The sequence below is a fragment of the Manis pentadactyla genome, chromosome 1, assembly GCF_030020395.1.
Source record: "Manis pentadactyla isolate mManPen7 chromosome 1, mManPen7.hap1, whole genome shotgun sequence".
Lineage (NCBI taxonomy): Eukaryota > Metazoa > Chordata > Mammalia > Pholidota > Manidae > Manis > Manis pentadactyla.
In genome coordinates this window covers 37,456,281-37,473,510 of record NC_080019.1, presented here as the reverse complement: position 1 = coordinate 37,473,510, position 17,230 = coordinate 37,456,281, and the positions used below count along the sequence as shown (strand labels likewise).

Below are 17,230 nucleotides of genomic sequence, written 5' to 3'. Positions count from 1 at the left end.
TTCACCTTAGTAACACAACTCAAATGGGGTCTGTCAGATTTCTCCACTGTAAAGTTTCTCCTCTTTCCCTTCTTTCCGTATTGTATTCTTTGAACAGAAGTGACTAATAGACAGTTTGCAATGGAGAGGGGAGTGATGCTTCTCAGCCTTTGAGGGTGGACTATCTACGTAAATCATTTAGAATTCTACATGGGAGATTTTCCTAATTTTCATTTATTTCTGTATTCAATCATTTACTTACATCAGTAGTAAACTCATGGATATTTACCTTATCCTTTGGGCTGTTATCTGATGCTACTTTATCTTGTTCAGTGTATTCTGGCTTTGGCCCTTGACAGTCATTCTGCTCTGCTCCTTCTCCCTTTGTCATATTTGGATGGTTGGTTGGTTTTGTTTATTTTATTTTACTTTGTTTCTCAGCATTTTCTTACTTCCTGGTGCTAGGTTGTTCCAGTATCCTCTTATCTATTTCCCATCCTGGTCCTGGAATCAGTAATTCTCCAAGCAGCCCAGGTTCCTTTTATTAGAGACACACACACACACGTACACACATACACAGGCCTCTCCAGGGAAGAAACATTAATTTTAAGAAATATTGCCATCCAATGAGGAAGGGAAACATATTCCTGATTGTCCCTTATTTCTCTTAATCGCAAGTTGTTTCTTTCATAATAAAGATTGAATTTCACTATTCTGGAGGAAGAAAATGTTTAATAGCTGGGACTTGCAAACTTCCAATTCTAAAATAAGAAACGCAGATGAAAACCACAGCATAAAGAATACAGTCAGTGATAACGTAACATCTTTATATGGTGGCAGATGGTGACTGCAATTATCATGGTGAGCATTTTGTAATGTATGTAATTGTTGAATCACTATGTTGTATACCTGAAACTAGCAAAACATTGTACATCAACTGTACTTTAATAAAAAAAGTTGAGACATATTTCTTAATGACACTTAGATAAAGAAATATTAACACCAATTTTCAAAGGAAAATCATTTCAAATTATGAGACAAAGACTATTCTCAAATTGCAAATTTGAGGATGGATATTTTTGCATGAGAGAATTAGGGAAAATGTTCTTAGTCTGATAGATGTAGTGAAGAGGGGGAGCATGTGGCTGGGCCCTTAGCTCTACTTCCCTGGATGTGACACACAGTGGGCACATTTCAAGGAGGAGAAATTTGAGGAGGTAGAGGGGTAAGGTAGTGGCAGACAACTGCTTTTTTTTCTGTGGAAGAGAGTTCCTATTTTAAGATTAAATTATACTGGCTTGGGGTTCGGTAAGGTAAGTATAATAACCTTCACTTGGAGGCATCGGCTAGGCTTCCTTCCTGCCAGGCTCCGCACAGTTCCAAGGGCGCCATTCCCAGGGAGCTTAGGTGAAGAGCCTGCCCTGGAGCCCAGAGCCCTTTGCGTGGCTCACAGCGTGAGGGAGCCTCCTGGAGCTGTGCGGCAGCAGCTGGTAGTGGCAGAAGCCTTTGGAATAGTAATAATTTTAAGTTTTATGTAAATTATTTGTCATTATATTTTCCTTGGAATAGTAATAATTTTAAGTTTTATGTAAATTATTTGTAATTATATTTTCCTTGGAGAGTCAGCCGAAGGTCAACATTCCGCTTCACCTGACACCTAGTCACGTGTTTCTTCTCAAGGTTTTCAAGGTTCTCGTCGCACTGCTATCCGAAATTGGTCTTCTTGTCAGTTTCCCCACTAGCTCTAAGCTCTGAATCTGCTCAGTCCCTGTACCAATAGTCCCACGTGCAGAGCCCTTCACAAAGGAAATGCTCAGTAAATGTTTCCTGAAGGAAAAGTAAGTTATTCTCCATGAGATATACCCAATTGCCTTGCATTTTTTCTTCCTAATTTTGTTTTCAATTTAGTTCACAGAGAATGTGCAGTGTTTCTATTTATTAAATTAAATATCTGCCTGAAGTAGCATATTAAAAACTAAGCTTAGTTAAATCTCAGTTTCCTGTGATTGTTGTATACGTTGCTCATTGCTGCATCTCATATTAGCTTGGTTCAGTGGTTAGATAGCAATTAACATGAATGCTTAATGACCACTTTCTTATTCTAATATATTACTAGTGATACATACAGTTTAAAATGCTTTAGGGTTAATTATAAATGCTCATAATTTGCCTACACTTTTGACTGACTGTACCTTCTTATACCAATAATATGATGAGTATTCCAGACCTGTGTAGGAAGAATACTGGTCTGCAGAGGCTCAACAATCAACAATATTAAGTCTTCAGTTACCTCAAATCACCTAAACTATTTCTGAAACTTCTGTTTTATCATCAGTGATGCAAAGAGATTTCTTTGAAATGTGACTTAAAGTCTCAGTGTTTTACGGTAACAGAAAAGATATTCTCTTGAGCAGCTATCACAGTGTCTTACCCACAGAATTTATGGGATGAGGCATGAGTCTCTCCTTTCTTCCCCTATCTCTCTCCCTTTCCATTTACCTATACCTGTTCTGTTTCTTTGGAGGCCATTTAAACATTGTTTTTTGCATATATGATTCTGTGATTCTAAAGTAACTGATAAAGTTGGTGGATGCTTATTAGGCAGAGCAATCCATTAGACAAAATTTATCTTATAAGATGACATGAATGTCCAGATATAGTAATGTAACCATCATAGGCCTGTTTTATACTCTCATGTAGTCTTCATCCCTGTAATAAAAAGCTGAAGTGAAGCTATGTAGTTAAATTGATCTTATCATGTCACACTTTTAACTTTCTTTGTAAATATACCTATGAATATGTGAATATCTCTAAGTTAAATTATAAGCTTTCTAGTCTCCTAGGCCATAGCCATGTATCATGTTTCTTTTCTCTTTTCCCACAACAGAATACAGTGTTCATGGTAAATATTCAGTGATTATTATGACTATATTATTCAGGTAAAAAGTGTATCTATTTGTTGAGTTATTTAGCCTACCTAATCATTCTAAAATGAAGATAATAACTGCTACATGCAAAAGAAAACTAAAATGCAGCAGTGTGCATTTTATTTACTAAAGCATGTTTAGCCAAAAGTTTAATAACTGTTGAAATAATGACTTGTGTCATTATTGAATGCCAGCTCAGCAAGGCAGTTCAAAAAATGATTTTTTACAAGCCAACTTCAGAAAAGAGATCTAAGATCAAGAGGAGCAGGTAGTCACCTTGGAGTTGAGCAAATAAGTTTATAAATGCAAAATTAGATTCAGAAAGATCCTAATTCTCAGACCTTAAAATTCTCTGCAATATTGCACTGAAGCAACTCACGTCAAAGATGGAAGTAATCCTTATCTCGTGGCTCTTGTATTTCTCCTTTAAATACAGTCACTACAGTATAGTAAGGGTTCAATAATTGCTTATTGATTAATGTTGACTGAATAAATCTACTGAATAAGGAGGAACATAGCTATGACCACCACCACAAATCATGCTGTGAGTAATATTAAACTGTCTTACTCAGAAATTAAATTGGAAATAAGTTGGCTGCCTTCAAAAACATATTCCAGAATGGTACTGATGATATCATAATTTTGTGGGCCACTTTATTAATGCTTTTTACTCATGCATGAATTCAACATTTTATTATAAGTACTAAAGTAATATTTAATTAGAGAGTTAAAATTTAGAAAATAAGTGGCAAATGACTTACAAGGAGAACATTCATTTACACTTGATTAAACTGTTTTGGTCATTATGTATCATTTCACTCATTGCCTTTGAATAAAGATATTCTTCGTTTACTCTTAGCACACTTCAAGAAATGTAATTAAAGGCTAATGTGTAACCAAGATACTGCGTACTGGGGATGTGGAAATATTTACTTTCTGTGAAGTACAAATTAGTTGGATATGCAGATTTTATATAATAGATAAGAATTTTCAATAAAATCTCAAGCAGTGTGTTTGAAAGGGAAATATTAATAACTTGGTGCTCCTTCAAAAATTGTTTCCAAGTTCCCTTCACCACTTCCCTGTACCTCAAATGAATGACTCATTTATATTAGATTTTCAGTCTTATTAAGAAATCCATTCCATTGAGTATCTTAGACTTAATTTGCATGAAAGTGTGGTTATTTTTTGAGATTATGTATATCATCATATTATTTTCAGGTATACAACATAATGATTTGATATTGTATATACTGTGAAATGACAACCACAGTTAAGTCTGGTTTCCCCTATCACTATATAAAATCACATAATATGCAATGAAATATCATTGACTGCAATCACCATGATAGGCATTATATCCCCTTGACGTATTTATTTTATGACTAAAGGTTTCTACCTCCTGACTCTGTTCTTTCATTTCAATCACCCCTCAGTAGCTTTCCCTTCTGGCAACCACCAATCTGTTCTCTGTAATTATGGGTTTTGTTTCGTTTTGTTCAGTTATTTTGTTTTTTAGATTTCCCCATATAAGTCGAATCATATAATATTCATCCTTCTCTGACTTATATTACTTTGCATAATACCCTCAAGATCCATCCATGTTGTTACAAATGTCAAGATTGAAATTTTTATGCCAATAGTATTCTATTGTATATAAATACCACAATCAATGGGCACTTTGTTTTTTTTTCCGTATCTTGGCTATTGTGAATAATGCTGCACTGGACATAGGAGAACAGATACCTTTTTGAATTAGTGTTTTCATTTTCTTCAGATAAATACCCAGAAGGGAAATGTTTTATCATATATAGTCCTATTTTTAATGTTTTGATAATCAATATATTGTTTTCCATAAATGCTACATCAGTTTACATTCCCACCAAGAATGCATGGGGTTCCTTTTTTTCCACATCCTTGCTAATAGTTGTTACTTCTTGTGTTTTTGGTAATAGCCATCCTGACCAAGCATCTTTTCATGTGTCTGTTGGCTACCTGTATGCCTTCTTTGGAAAAATATTTATTCACCTTCTTCCCATTATTTACTGGTTGATTGGTTGGTTATTGAGTTATATGAGTCCTGGATAAATTTTGGAAATTAACCCTTTATCACATATATGATCTGCAGATATTTCCCACTGTTAAGTAGGTCGCCTTTTTCTTCCTTTGATGGTGCCCTTGGCTGTGCAGAAGCTCTTTAGCTTGATGGCCTCCCGCTTGTTTATATTTGCTTTTGTTGCCATGGTTTTTGGAGTCCATTCAAAAAATATCACCAAGAGTGATGTCAAGGAGTTTACCACCTATGTTTTCTCCTAGTTGAATGGTTTTTGGTCTCATGTCCAAGTCTGACACATTTTGAATTAATTCTGTGTATGATGTAAGAGGGTTGTCCAGTTTTATTCTTTTGCATGTGGCTGTTTAGCTTTCCCAACACCATTTACTGAAGAGACTGTCCTTTCCTTGTTGTATGTTCTTTCCTCCTTTATCAAAAATCAATTTACTATATATGCTTGGGTTCATTTCTGGGCTCTCTATTCTGATCCATTGATCTATGTATTTTATGCCCATACAATGTTGTTTTGACTACCAAAGTTTCGTATTATAGCATCAAATCAAGGAGTATGATGCTTCTAGCTTTGTTCTTCTTTCTCAAGATTGCTTTGTCTATTTGGGATCTTTTGTGATTTCATGCAAATTTTAGGATTGTTTGTTCTATTTCTGTGAAAAATGACATTGGAATTTTTATAGGGATTGCATTAAATCTATAGATTGCTTTGGGTACTATGGACATTTTAACAATATTAAATCTCCAATCCGTGAGCATGGATTATCTTTCCATTTATTTTTTTCTTTCTCAGTTTTTTTCTTCAAAGTCTTCTCAGTGTACAGGTCTTTCAGATCTTTAGTTACATGTATTCCTAAGTGTTTTATTCTTTTTGATGCAATTGTAGATGAAATTGTTTTCTTAATTTCTCTTTGTTGTAGTTCATTTTAAGTGGGTAAAATGCAACAGATTTTTGTATATTGATGTTATAGCCTGCAAGTTTACTGAATTGGCTCATTACTTCTAAAAGTTCTTTGATGGAATCTTCAGGGTTTTTATATATATATATATATATATAAATATATATAAATGTCATCCACAAATACCGTCAGTTTTACTTCATCCTTTCCAATTGGATGTTTTTTTTTCTTTTTCTTGTCTAATTGCTCCAACTAGGACTTCTAATACTGTGTTGAATAAAAGTACCAAGAGTGGCCATCATTGTCTCATTCTGATCTTAGAGGAAAGCCTTTCAGCTTTGCATTGTTGAGTATGATGTTAGTTGTGAGCTCATCATATATGGCCTTTATTCTGTTGAGGTACGTTCTCTCTATGCCCACTGTGTTGAGTTTTCATCATAAATGACTGTTGAATTTTGCCAGATGGTTTTTCTGCATCTATTGAAGTGATCGTGGTTTGTATCCCTCATTCTGTTAATGGATGTATTAGATTGGTTGATTTGCAGATGTTACACAGAACATCTTTGTCTATCCCCTCACTTTCAGTTTGTACATATCCTTACATCTGAGGTGAGTTTCTGGTGGGCAGCATATAGATGATCTTAGTTTTCTTTATTCATTCAGTCACTGTATGTCTTTCAATTGGAGAATTTATTCCATTTACATATAAAGTAATTATAGATAGATAAATACTTATTTCCATTTTCTGCATTGTTTTCTGGCTAGTTTGTATTTCCTCTTTTTTTTTTTCTTTTTTTCTTGCTTTCTTGTGGTTTGATACCTTTCCTTAGTATTATGTTTATTTCCATTCTCATCTTCTGTGTATCTACTATAGATTTTTTCTTATGGTTACTCTGATGTGTGTATGTGTACACTAACTTGCAAAGTTTCTGCTGGAAAATCTCTTTGTAGTGTTATAGGGATTCCCTCGTAAGTAAGTAGTTGTTTATTTCTTGCTGTCTTTAAGATTCTCTCTTTATATTTAATTTTTAACATTTTAATTATACTGTGTCTTATCGTGGATCTTTGGGTTCATCTTATTTGTAACTTTCTGGAATTCCTGGGTCAGGATATCCAATTCCTTCCCCAGGTTAGGGAAATTTTCAGCAATTATTTTTTCAAAAAAGTTTTCTGCCCTTTTTATTGTCTCTTCTCTTTCTGGGACCCCTATAATCCAAATGTTATTCCACTAGATGTTGATCCATAAGTCCCTTATGCTATCTGTACCTTTTAAAATTCTTTTTTTCTTCTTTATTGCTCTGTTTGGATGAGTTTCACTTCCCTGTTCTCCAGACACTGATTTGTCTTCTGCTTCATCTAGTCTGCTGTTGCAACCCTCCAGTTTATTTTCATTTTGGTAATTATATTCTTTAGCTCTGGGACTTCTGTTTAATACTTTCTGATACGTTCTGTCTGTTTGTTGAAATTCTCTTTGTGTTCATCCATTATTCTCCCAAGACTGGTGAGCATCTGCTTTATCAGGTAAATTATTTATCTCTGATGTATTACTGTTTTTCCCTGGGGTTTTCTCTTGTTCTTTCATTTGAGCATATTCCTCTGTTCCCTCATTTTGCTTGACTCTGTGTTTGCTACTCTGTATTAGGCAAAACAGCTCTCTCCCATTCTTGAGGAAGAGGTCACAGAAATACTGGGGGTGAGTTTCAGTCTGCTGTCTGTGCAGTGCCTGCATGTGGTAGCCTGCAAAGAACTGTGTCTCCAGTTGTTTCTGTCCCATGAGCCCAGGAGCCCAAACCCCTAGGCCACCAGAACCAGTCATTCAGGGAGCATCCTTTGTGTGGACTTACACAACTTGCCTGCTGTGGCAGTGTTGGGGCTGGCAGCAGGATGTTGCTCTGCGGGCCATATCCTAGCTTCAGTAACTCCTCTTTGGTTTGCATATACAACTGTACAGGAGAGGCAGGAATGTCCACAGGGCTCAAGGCTCCTTTTCAGGGATTCTCACTTAAATGCTGTAGCACTGTCCATAAGCAAACTGACCAGCCCCAAATACTATTGGTGTATGACTTCAGGCCAGATTTCAACAAACCATTGTACCTTTCTATCATGCATGCCCTAGTAGGATTTATGGTACATGAAACTTCCACTTTATTCCTAATTGCTCCACCCATTCTTGTAACACATGTCCAGTAAAGTGGGTGCCTTGATCACTCTCAATCACCTGTGGCTGGCCATAGGCTGCGAAGAGATGCTCTAAGTCCCTTTTGGTCGTTTGCTGATTTGTGTGATGTGCAGGAAAAGCAATCAACAGGCCAGTAGCTGTGTTCACACAAGTCATGGCATACTGTTAGCCTTGGGATACGGACAGAGGCCCAATGTAGTCTATCTACCACCTGACAGGGGATATTGACCCCCCTTACTATTATCCCATGTTGCTGCGGGACTTGGTATAAGTCCCTCTTAGAGCACACAAGGAACTCCTTCTGGGCTCTACTAACTTCTTTAAAGGTCAACAGCAAGTCCAAAGATGGGCTACACCCCACATTGTCTTTTGCCCCGCATGCAACAAATGCTGATGTAACCATTGGGCCAAATCGGAGGCAGGCTTTCCTTGTAGCCAGCACACCTGGGACAATGCGTCTGCTTAATCATTCCCTGGGAATGCCTTAGGCAAATGACCAGGCCCATGATATACAGTAACTGTCTTAGTCTGACCAGAGTCCCATAGGTCTTACCACAACTCTTGCACCCAAAGGAGCGAGTGACCAACCGTCCAGTTGGCACGGTACCATGTCAGTAGCCACAGGGTCAGGCCGCTATAGATGGCTCAGCTGTCAGTGCAGACAACTATAGGGGATCATGAGCCATACTGCCTGCAACTCAGCCCATTGGCTGCTCTTCCCCTCTCCATCCTCCATCCTTATTGTCTCAGTCTTAGGATGGAAAGCCATAGCTCTACACTTCAGGGGCTACCCATGAGTAGAGCTGTCTGTATACCAAGCATCTTTGGTTATAGGGGCTTTTCCCCCTTGATAAGGAATCTCAGCTACCAGAGGCTCAAAAGAAAGTTCTGCTTTCCACTGGTTTATCTCACTGGCTCCAGTAAGCATTGGAGTTCTGCACTTAAGGGGCTAGTGGAGAGGGCATTACGCTGCTTTAGATATGCACCCAATTTGGCCACGTTGGTGTCCATGCCATTCCACTCCATAGCCTTTTGGTCCAGTCTTGCACCCACCCCACAATGAGATAGGTGGTTATTACCTTGGGTGGAGCTGTTCCAGTTATGAGCTTTGTAGCCAGCAAGGTGTGGTACATGGAAGCCAGTTGCTTCTCTATCAAGGGGTACCAAACCTCTGCTCTTTTCCATAATTGTGACCAGAATCCAATAGGTTGGCATGTCTGTTCAAGCCGCTGCCAAAGACCCCATCCATAACCATCTTCACTTACATGAACATCTAGCTCACAGGGCCTTGATGAGTTCATTACACTTAAGGTCTGTAAGGCCTTGGCTGCTCACTTAGCAGCAGTAAAAGCAGCTGCACATGTCTCATCACAGTCCCACCTGAAGCCCTTTCATACCAACCAGTTTATGGGCTTCAGAGTTTGTGCCAAATGTGGAATAAACACTCTCTAGTATCCCAAAAGACCCAAAAACTATTGTAAAACTGCCACAGTGGTAGGGGTATGGAAAGCCTGGACCTTGTCTATGACTGCTTCTGGGATAACATTAGTTTTATCCAACCAGATAATCCCCAAGATTTTACAGACATTACCGGTTCCTGAACCTTGGTGCTGGTCACAGCCCATCCTTTTTCCTGTACATGTTGCAGCAGTCTAGAAACTGCCCCTTCTAAATCTGCTAGAGAATCAAATGTGAGCATGACATCATCAATGTAGTGATACAAGTGCACTATTTTCAGTTTCTTCCACGTGGACAAGTTCTGGGCTACAAGTCCATGTCAAATGGGGGGACCATGGAGGTATCCCTGTGGAAGGACACTGAATGTCCACTGCCGGCCTTCCCACATGAAGGCAAACTGTTCCTGACTTTCCTGTGCTATGTCAGTAGAGAAGAAAGCATTAGCAAAGTCCCCAACATAATGATGTGTCCCTAGTTCATGACTGAAGATGTCCATAAAGGCTGCTATAAAGGAGACAACAGCACGCAAAGGGGGTGTGACTTTGTTCAATTCCCTGTAATAAACGACCACATGCCAAGAGCCGACACGCTTTTTGACTGGCCACACTGAGAAATTAAAAGGACTACAAGTCTATTAGTGGGCTTTATGATGCCCACCTTCTCCAACTCCTATAACGTTTCTCCAATTTCCTTGTTATTCCGAGGCAATTTATATGCTTAGTATTTGTCACCCACTGAGGTACAGGCAGAGCTACATGTTGAGCATGTCCCCTGAGAAGTGTCTTTACCACACGTACCCTCAGTCTGAACTCACCTGCAGTGGTCTGTAACCACAGGCCTTACAGGATATCTACCTCCAAAATATATTCAAGGATGGGAGAAATGTACACAGTATACTTCTTTGGGGGTAAATGCCCTATTCCCAGTGTGATTTGGACTTTCTTCACTCTAATTGCCTTACCCCCATAGCCATCTATCACAGCAGGGGTCCCAAGAAAATGCTCCGGGTTGCCAAAAATCAGAGAACATTCAGCTCCTGTGTACACCAGTGCCAGGAACACATTGTACATTCACAGGGGACCAATGAATTACTAATTATACATGTGGCCTCTGGTCCCCAACACTCCCCCAAAGTGGGGACCTTGATGCCTGTTCCCTCAGTCAAACTGCAATGCCCATTCGTGGTCCTGTGGAGGTAAGGGCTCAGGCGGACCCCGAGTACTGTCCTGCAGGAAGTCTTGCAGTGACGCAGACTGGACATGGGGCTTAGCCTCCAGCATCCCTGTCCTGCACTTAAGTGGCTGGAACTGCTGCTCTGGCTCTAATTGGTGCCACAGTTCTAACAAGGCTCTTTTGGGCTGCCCATCAAGTTTTTCTTTCACTACCATGACCTTTGTCAAATCAACCCACATCTGGGTCCTTGAGACCTTCACAGGGCCCTTTGCACCTCTCCTTTCAGTCGTAGTCCATACTTCCTTCCATGCTCTTATTGTTTCAATGCAGATCTGCTAACATATAAGAAGCCTCACTTATGGGTTGCCCTTTGTGGGGGGCAAGAATAGTCACTAGGGACCCAAAGAGAGATGGAGAGCTGTATGCAGCACCAGCTTTCTCATTCCTATAGTGAACACCTCCTCATCAGGGCCCTGGGGGTCCATGTTATAGATGATATTTTTCATGCCTAATTCCCATGACACCTGCTGGAGCTCTGCATACGTTTTCCAGCTAGTGGGTAAGTGTGGTAAATCACCCTGATTAGGCCAAACTGCCCTGATGGCTGCTGTCAACCAATGCAGAAGCGCTTGATTCCATATGAGATGTGATGGGCACTTTGCAACTGCTGCTGGAGGGAAGGGTGAGTCAGAGAAGCCAGTGTACTTTTAAGAACCCAACATAACTATGTTTTCCACCCCCATATCCCAGAGACACAGAAGCCATGTAGGCAGAGGTTCCAACGGCTTCTGCCCATACCAGATGCTCATGTCTGCCAGCTCATCCTGGGTATAGGGGGGAGCATGGACTGCTCCACAACCTGGGGAGGGGGCTGCTCCTCCCCCTGAGGAGCACACAGTTGTTGTATTTTATTTTCTTACAAAAGGGCGGACCTTTAATACAGAAGATGCTGGTGCCTTAGGTGGTGGTCTCGGCAACAGATAGGCCCTCGGCCCCACCACCTCATCCTCTCCCAATATCTCCTCCACCATCTCTGGGGCTGTAGACACGGCTCTTTCCTCTCCCTCCCCATGGCTTCCTACAGTGCAGATCCCCCTGCTGCCCCCTCCCTCTTTGCTAACGTATCTTCCAGTAGCAGGACCTGTCTTCTCAATAACTGCCTCTCTTTCTTAAGGGCATCCCATAGGTCATCACCCAGCTCCTCTAAGTGATGCTGAAGTGTGTATCTCTCCTTGATAACCCTTTCCACTATCATGATAAACAGACATCCTACAATCCCAGCTGCTACATGGCCACTCAGAGCCTCTAAGCAGTCTTCTATTTCACAGAGGACCGATGCACCAGCTTCCGGTGTCTCCATCCTTCCCCAGTTCTGGGGAAGGCCCCACCCCCTCTAAGAGGTGTTTAACCCTATACCAATTCCCCAATAGGGGCTCCCCAACTGGAAGCACCATGGATAGGGGCTCCTGGGTGAAGCTGCACCCTCCACCACTGCAGCCACTGGGCCTCCCCACCATCCACAGATGGCTTTCCGGGCACCTCGCCTCTATCTCTAGGGGCAGCCCGCCCAAGGGTCACACCCATGAAGACAGATTTTGGGTTCAGAGTTCCTGCTGACTACCGCCAGATGTAACTCCGGGGAGAAAAATCCCAGGGCAAAATACGTTTGAAACCAAATTCAGCCAAAGGGAAAAATAAAGTGGGAGAAACCCATTTATTTCCTACAAGCAGTCATCCACTTCTGCACACCCGTCTCTTTCATTACCTAGGTGCAGGAAAATGGACCCCAGCCAACCTCTCCAGTCCAGAAATGCCCTCGCTGGCCCTTGTAATTACCTATTGACATGGAGATAGACTACTTTTCTCTACCCCTTAGAAACACTTATTGATATGGAGATGAACTAAGGCCAGGCGAGAAATTCTAGAAATGTTGCAGTTTAACGCACAAGCCCTTTGTGTCTCCTGGACAAACTTCTGTTGGTTTTTAAAGCCAGACTTTTGGCAATCCATCCCTCCAGTACTGGTCACATGGTTTGTGGTGCCTGAATTGGGGCTAGAACCCCTCATTCCTCTGGGAAATTCTTACTTGTGACATACCTCCCACTTGTGGCTCACCACATTGGAAGTGGGGTTTTGTGGGGTTTGTGGGTTTTGTATCGCAGCCTCTTGAAGTGGCTATCTATGCATCTCATCTCAGTGTGACCTTTTAATCTTTTGCTCTGGAGGAACTGTTCAGATCTTTTTCAGAGAGAATATTTTTATATGTAACTGTAGAGATTTGGTGCATCTGTGAGAGGAGTTGGGTTCAGGGTCTTCCTACACCACACTCTTGAACCATCACCCTAAAGCATTTTTTATAATTTCCCTATTTACATTGTTCAGATCCATTTAACTTGAGTATTTTGTCATTTAGTGTAATAACTCATCAATCTGTTAGTGCAACCTTTCTTTATGTTACTTTTCTTAGTACTGTGAAATGTGCTATTTTGAATCCTTGAAATGTTATAAACCACCAGATTGCTAATTGCTTTGGATGCTGTGAAAAATAATTACTCCACATTATTTTTGATATTTAATTGACAGTGTAATGAATTTAACTAAAGACCTGCAATAAACTATTTCTAATTACAGAGGGTAGTGGAGTGGAAAAGTAGACTGTAAAACTTTACAAAGGAAACAATGTTTTCTCCATTATGTTAAAAGTCATTGTTGATATAACTTTTTCAGGGACAAAAATAAAATTACCCCAAATGGGACATTCTTGGTATTAGAAAGAGTTGTAGAATAATTTTACTCATGATACAGTAAGATTTTTAAAATTACTATTTATGGATCTATTGTACAAGTGATGGATGTCATATATTTCCTCTACCATGCTTGCACTAAAATTTCTCCTTCTTCAGTTGGCAGAACTTTATGAGGTAGATAATCATGCCACTGCCAGAATGAATAATCTTTACTACTGACATGTATTCAATTTATTCTGCATCTGAAGGGCAGTCAGCTGAAAAGCTATGCCAAATTTTAGATGTCATTGAAATATGTAGATATATCAGGAACTGTGTCTGTTCTTAGTTCCCAAGGTAATAACTTCTTATTATAAACTGATCTCTGAAAATAACACTTGGAAAATGATACAAGGAATTCCCACAGTCTAGATGCCTCATGAATTGGGGTGTAAAAGATGTTAGGTTATTTGAAGACGTGTACTGTTTTAATTGCCCTGTGGCTCTGGGATAATATTAATAATTGGCATATTCTTCTTTTCCTCTCTATACCCCCTATTAGAAAAATATGTTTCCATTGGTATTTCATTAGATTGCTTATTTAATTTCAAATATGTACATTTTCCAAAAACAGATAACTAGAATGAGTGACTGGTTTCAGGGAATGTAAATTATTTTCAGAATTTCAGAAATTGAAAAGGGGATAAGAGGAAGGAGAAAATGCTGGGCTGGTGTGAAGCGATCGCCCGTGACCCCCGCAGAATCCCCAGCGACACGCCAACACCCGAGATCTCGGGGTGTGTGGCTGATGCCTCACAAAGCTCCACACTGGTGAGTGAAAAGTTATTTTTGCTCAAAATGGCTTGTATGTAAATGGAATGCTAGGGATACAGGGAAAGAGAAGACTTTCTAAGTAAACATTATTCTTGTTTACAATGGTAGTTGCATTTATATTACATTGTTCAGTTGAATTAATGATAATAATGAATATCTTAATGTCATATCATACTAGAGTTTACTGCAGATTAAAAAATTATATCTTTTTATTTCTTTGGACACTGCCTTTCCATTATTAGTGATCTTAAAGAGATATTTAAAGTTAATATCTTTCATCCTGTACTTGTGTAATCTAATTAATGGAGGAAAACTATAGAATTATCCAAACATAATTAAAATCAGAATCATACTTTCTGTGTTTTTCTATATATATTCTAAAATGTCTAGGAAAAGGATTAAGAATTATAATTTTCATATAAAATTGTGAATTAAATTATTGCAAAAATGATATGAATAGTGAATCAATAGTATACTTTAGTGTCTTTTTTTTGGTTTAAATTTAAATGTTCAGCTTGGGGTAGCCACTATTTCTCAATGATTAGGAATGAGAAATAATTTAAAACAAGAGTTTTATGCACCCTTTGTTAAGATTTTGACCGTAATATTCTTCATTTTAAAGAATGAAAATTACACTCAGTCTTTGAGTTTTATGTTGACATAGTAGATATATTTTAATTATTATTTTACCATTTTATAAGATGGTAAAGGCAACTGTTTTCATTAGCCTTACTTTTAGTTGATGAATATATATAATAAATATGAGCAAAGATTTTAGGTTGTTTTTACTTCTGAGTCTTTCGAAATATCTACTTTTTTACATAGAAATAATGATCCTGAGCAAACATTATTGGGTGTCAAGAGAAACCATCTTGAAAGAATAGGCTTTCAGCTGACAAAACAGAAGTGGGAATCCTTCTTAAATTCATTACCTTAGACTGTGGGAAGACAGCTGAGGGTATGAAGAAATGTGTGCAACATGATTGGATAATGAAAGCTCGAGGGAATAGATTTTTTTGAAATCATCATCTGCAATGTTTCATTTCACATTCACATGCTCTTTTGTAAGTTGTTATTTTCAATAAAACTGCTTGGGATGAGTTAACATCATTTAAAACATATGTGTTACACAGCATTTATGCATATAGCTGGACTTCGTTAGGTATCCTGCAAGAGCTAAACATTTTTAAATAAGAAATTATTTCTATGATTTCATTAGAGTGGCCTTAGTGCTTAATTCCTATTTCATAGAACCATAAATCAAAACCATATGAACTCTTGAGCAAATATTTGGCCTTTCTTTTATAATTGGGTAACCTAATATTAGCTTTATTTTACAGATATGTACTATGGCCCAGAGAAATTAATTGACTTTCCCAGTGTCACTTAGCTAGTTAGTGATGGAAGGATTACTGGAGACCAGGCTCCTTAAGGTGAATCTTCCCCTTGTGTGCCACACTGTCCCCACCTTCTTGACGATATTTTCTTCCCATTCCAGTACTTTCAGTAGAAAGAAAAATATATCAAGTTACCAACTAATTAAATCCAATAATCAATCTTTTAAATATAATGCTGTATTAGGAAGATAGCCTCTAGCCATTGTAACATAACTCAAACATCTTGGTTTCTTAGAACAGAAAGATAAACTTTTCCTTTCCTATGTCGTAGCCCGTATGTCTTGGGTAGCTCTCTCTGGAGATTCATTATCAAATGACGGTTCAAAGATACGGGCTTCTTGCATCTTTTGATGTTGCCTTCTTAAACATATGGCCTCTTAGGTCACTGAGAGAATTGACGGGACTGTGTGGCCATGGTGTGTGCGCAGTTATGGAGGAACCTGGAATGTGTGGGCATTCTTTCATTGGCCAAACACAGTCTTATTGCCCATCTGAACTGCAAGGGAGGCTGGTAAATATCAGGAAGCTGTGTGGCCAGGAATAGCAGATGGAATCAGTGAGCATCTAGCCCATCTCTGCCACAGACCTCCTCTCTGGCTGTGAAATATTCATGTCACATTTCCACTTTCTCATGAAAAAGGATTATCACTTTCCAAGAGAGCTCACTAAAAAGTCTTTCAGTCACTGAATTCAACTAGAGTCCATAATTTCTGGTTATTCAAATGATAATGGTGAATCACCCATGAATGAATTACCTGCATTTTACAACTGGCTCCCAACATATGTATATACTTAATATACAAGAAAGAAATAGGAAAGAGAAACCACAATAAACACTCATCCTTGGAAAGAGAAAGAGTTAAATACACGTGGAAAACAGAGGTGGAATCCTGCTGGGTGTACATAACATCTCTCTGACCTAGAAGTCAGAAAGGGGCTTTGAATACTCTCTGACGCTGCCTCCTGAGAGGTCTCCTTTATCCACGATGCTTTCTAGCCTCTGGATATGCCCTCTAAGAAGATCCTTCTCTTTTATTCTCCTTGTCCACGTTTGAGGTGCCTACTGTGGGTTGTACAGCCTTAAAGTATTTTTTTCCTATTAGGGGGAAATTATGGGATCTCTTGCTTGTTTTAAGCCTTAAATATTGCAAGGCTCATGTTCCTAAGGTCATGGTATTTTAGTACCTTTGAATCTTCACAGGGTTGATCTATTTCCTGGTGTGCCCAGGAAAGTTCTTTTCTGGATGCTCTTCATTTCCTCTTCCCTCATGTCTCTCCTCTCTCAAGATGGTACTATCTTGAAAATAGTACCCTTAACCAGAACTTTGTCCAGAGATACCTTGTTCAGCTAAGAAGTTTTATTCAGTATCAGCTCTAAATATCATATTTGCCTTGAGTCACATTACTCAAATGCAAAATTTTATTGGGTCTTTGTTACTCAACACTTTAATCAATATCATGTCTCACCATTTGGGGTTTGCAAGAATCAGACATGTCGTCCAGTAAGCCCTGACACTTGTAGATTCTCTTTATTCCTGGTTAGATCTGCTTTCACACTAGTTAATTAGTTCCTGAGCGTGTGATTCTTTTGTT

At 39.0% G+C, this 17,230-nt stretch overlaps 1 protein-coding gene across 4 annotated transcripts in view; it reads left to right on the top strand.

Moving 5' to 3' along the window:
* MARCHF1 (membrane associated ring-CH-type finger 1) overlaps window positions 1-17,230 on the top strand; it is a 960,605-nt gene that overhangs the window by 626,245 nt on the left and 317,130 nt on the right. For 3 of the 4 annotated variants that reach the window (XM_036892290.2, XM_057497148.1, XM_057497150.1), the window contains one exon: window positions 14,088-14,237. The exons of the other annotated variant lie outside the window; for it this stretch is intronic. In XM_036892290.2, coding sequence (XP_036748185.1) covers window positions 14,127-14,237 — 111 coding nt within the window. In that variant the 5' untranslated portion in view covers window positions 14,088-14,126. The remainder of the gene's footprint in view (window positions 1-14,087; window positions 14,238-17,230) is intronic. 4 annotated transcript variants of the gene reach the window in all.